This window comes from Mandrillus leucophaeus, unplaced genomic scaffold (genome assembly GCF_000951045.1).
Source record: "Mandrillus leucophaeus isolate KB7577 unplaced genomic scaffold, Mleu.le_1.0 Scaffold4, whole genome shotgun sequence".
NCBI lineage: Eukaryota > Metazoa > Chordata > Mammalia > Primates > Cercopithecidae > Mandrillus > Mandrillus leucophaeus.
In genome coordinates this window covers 14,341,671-14,344,171 of record NW_012104253.1, presented here as the reverse complement: position 1 = coordinate 14,344,171, position 2,501 = coordinate 14,341,671, and the positions used below count along the sequence as shown (strand labels likewise).

At 46.5% G+C, this 2,501-nt stretch overlaps 1 protein-coding gene across 1 annotated transcript in view; it reads right to left on the bottom strand.

Annotated features, from left to right (window-relative positions):
• Positions 1-2,501, bottom strand: part of TTC7B (tetratricopeptide repeat domain 7B) — a 260,809-nt gene that overhangs the window by 124,999 nt on the left and 133,309 nt on the right. Inside the window, exon 10 of the mRNA XM_011991788.1 lies at positions 1,501-1,605. Within this exon, the coding sequence (XP_011847178.1) occupies positions 1,501-1,605 (105 nt within the window). The remainder of the gene's footprint in view (positions 1-1,500; positions 1,606-2,501) is intronic.

Below are 2,501 nucleotides of genomic sequence, written 5' to 3'. Positions count from 1 at the left end.
GAGGTCAGGAAATCGAGACCATCCTGGCTAACACGGTGAAACCCTGTCTCTACTAAAAACACAAAAAATTAGCCGGGCGTGGTGGTGGGCGCCTGTAGTCCCAGCTACACGGGAGGCTGAGGCAGGAGAATGGAGTGAGCCGAGATTGCGCCACTGCACTCCAGCCTGGCCAACAGAGCGAGACTCCGTCTCAAAAAAAAAAAGAAGTCTATTTAAGGCATTTCAAGATGTATATGTTACAGTAATAAATAAAGCCAGAGCTGGGAGGAGGGCAGTAGTCACTGCTGGGAACTGGCATGTTCTAAATGCGAAAGTTGTGTCCACTCCTCCGCCTGCCCACTCCTGGAGCGCCTGCGCCATCCCCTTGCCTGCTCACAGCCCTAAACTGTCAAAACCCACATGACCACACTACGCCTTCACAGCTGTGCGTTTCAGGTGTGCCTGTGCTTTCAAAACATCTTTTCTACATTTTCCCAAGCAAAATGGAACTAAACTGGAACACTCTTCGCTAGGCTTACTTTTCTCCTACTGGGTGAGAATATGTGGAAAAAAACAAAGAGCAAGGACATAAGGGTGAAAAACCTGAGCTTGTAAGACGCTTTGGTCTTTTTTGAGCAAATCGTTTTTATTGCTAATGTTGACATGAAGTTAAAGAAAAGAAATTAGAACTCTATCGTATGTGGCAATTATCTATACCACCATCTCAGCAATTAGACTGAGTTTTCTATTTTCTACTCAAATGATGTATTTTTTGAGGTACTAGAATTGTTACAAATCAGGCTATTGCCAAATTCAAATTTGAACAAGAATATTTGAAGAAAAATGTGTATGTGAAGGAAGAGAAATGAAGACAGTTGAATTTAACATATGAGCTGAAATGTAGGGTGACTCCTTGCTCTTTAGAAACTCCCAGGCTCCCAGCCTAGGCAACAGAGTGAGACCCTGTCTCCACAAAAAATACAAAAATTAGCCAGGTGCAGTGGAGCACACCTGTAGTCCCAGCTACTCAGAAGGCTGAGGTGAAAGGATGACTCGAGCCCAAAAGGTTGAGGCTGCAGTGAGCCATCATGTACTCCAGCCTGGGTGACAGAGCAAGACCCTGTCTCAAAAGCAAAAACGAAAGCAAAAACAAACCAGGCTCAGCCAGGGATGCTAATTCAGTCACGTGTCTCTTCTCAGTCCCACATTGCTTGAATAAAGCAAGATGTATGGGAGTATGAATTATGGTTCTATCTTATTATCATTATTCCTGGAGCACAATCCCATAGAAAAAACCCCTGGAGTACCCCAGAGTACTCCTCAGTCCTTGGGTGGGGTAGATGAGGCCTGAGGAGGCCAGGGGCCCAGGCCCAGGCTCCGTGGCTCTACACGGTCTTGTATCTTGTCCTTGCGTAGCTGATGAATCACCCTCGCTTTCTCTCTGTGCCTCAACATGAAAAAAATGGGCAGGACTGGCCTGGAGTCCTCTGCAGGAGCGGGGAGGGGAGCACCCCTACTCACCCAGTGCAGGGAGCCCATGCAGAGCTTGGCAGCGAGGAGAGGGATGGTGGCGTCGTCCGGTTTCAGGCGGATACACTCTTTCAGCACCTTCACGGCACGGGCAGACTTGGCAAGAGAAGATTATTTCTGTGAAACTCAAAGCGTTTGACAGAACCGAATACGACAGCCTTCTCAGAGGGGGTTTTGGTCAGGGTGGCCTCCTCGTGGGCTTTTCCAACCTTAAACCCAAGCAAGCGGGGGCCTGGGGCATGTGAAAACCAGAGCCTGTGGCTTCTGAGGGACTGGGGAGTATGCTGGGTTAAAAGCCAGCAGGAATGCTTCCCTGGTGCCACCTGAATTTCATCCCATACTTGTGTAGCTATTGGAAAATTAAGAAAAATGTAAAGATGGTGGAAGTTTGTTCCTATAAAAGATAAATATCCCGTTGAAGGCACAGAATACTAAATTTCTGAATTCACTTAGCTCAAATAATCTATCTCAGGCTTCATTCGCTAAATGGCCCAAATTAACAAGAAAAACAATAGCTACGACCTCTGTTGAGTGTATACACAGCAAGGAATGCACCTCTAAACACCTACGGCGTAGCATCTCATTCCCCTGATAACACACCTACGGAGTGGGTGCTGTTCTTACTCCATTCGACCGAGGAAACTGAGCTACTCAGTAACTTGCCTGGGTCACTCAGCTGGGAGAGCAGTACCAACCTTCCATCCTGCCGTTGGACTCCCTCAGCCCACATTTTCATTCAGTATCATGCACTGACTAATATAACACATTGCTCAAGATAACCAACAGGTTTCCCCTCCAGGAAATAGCTTAACTCTCAGTTGAGTGTAAAACATTAGCTCTAGTTTAAGCCATGTCCATGACACCTGATGAAGTCACAATGACTAGAAAGAGACAAATATTTCAGAATTTTTCTTCTCAGTGATAAGTCCATCTTGGCTTCCCAGACGATTAAATCTGATTGTTCACTGAGAGTGGACCAGGATAGTTTCCCA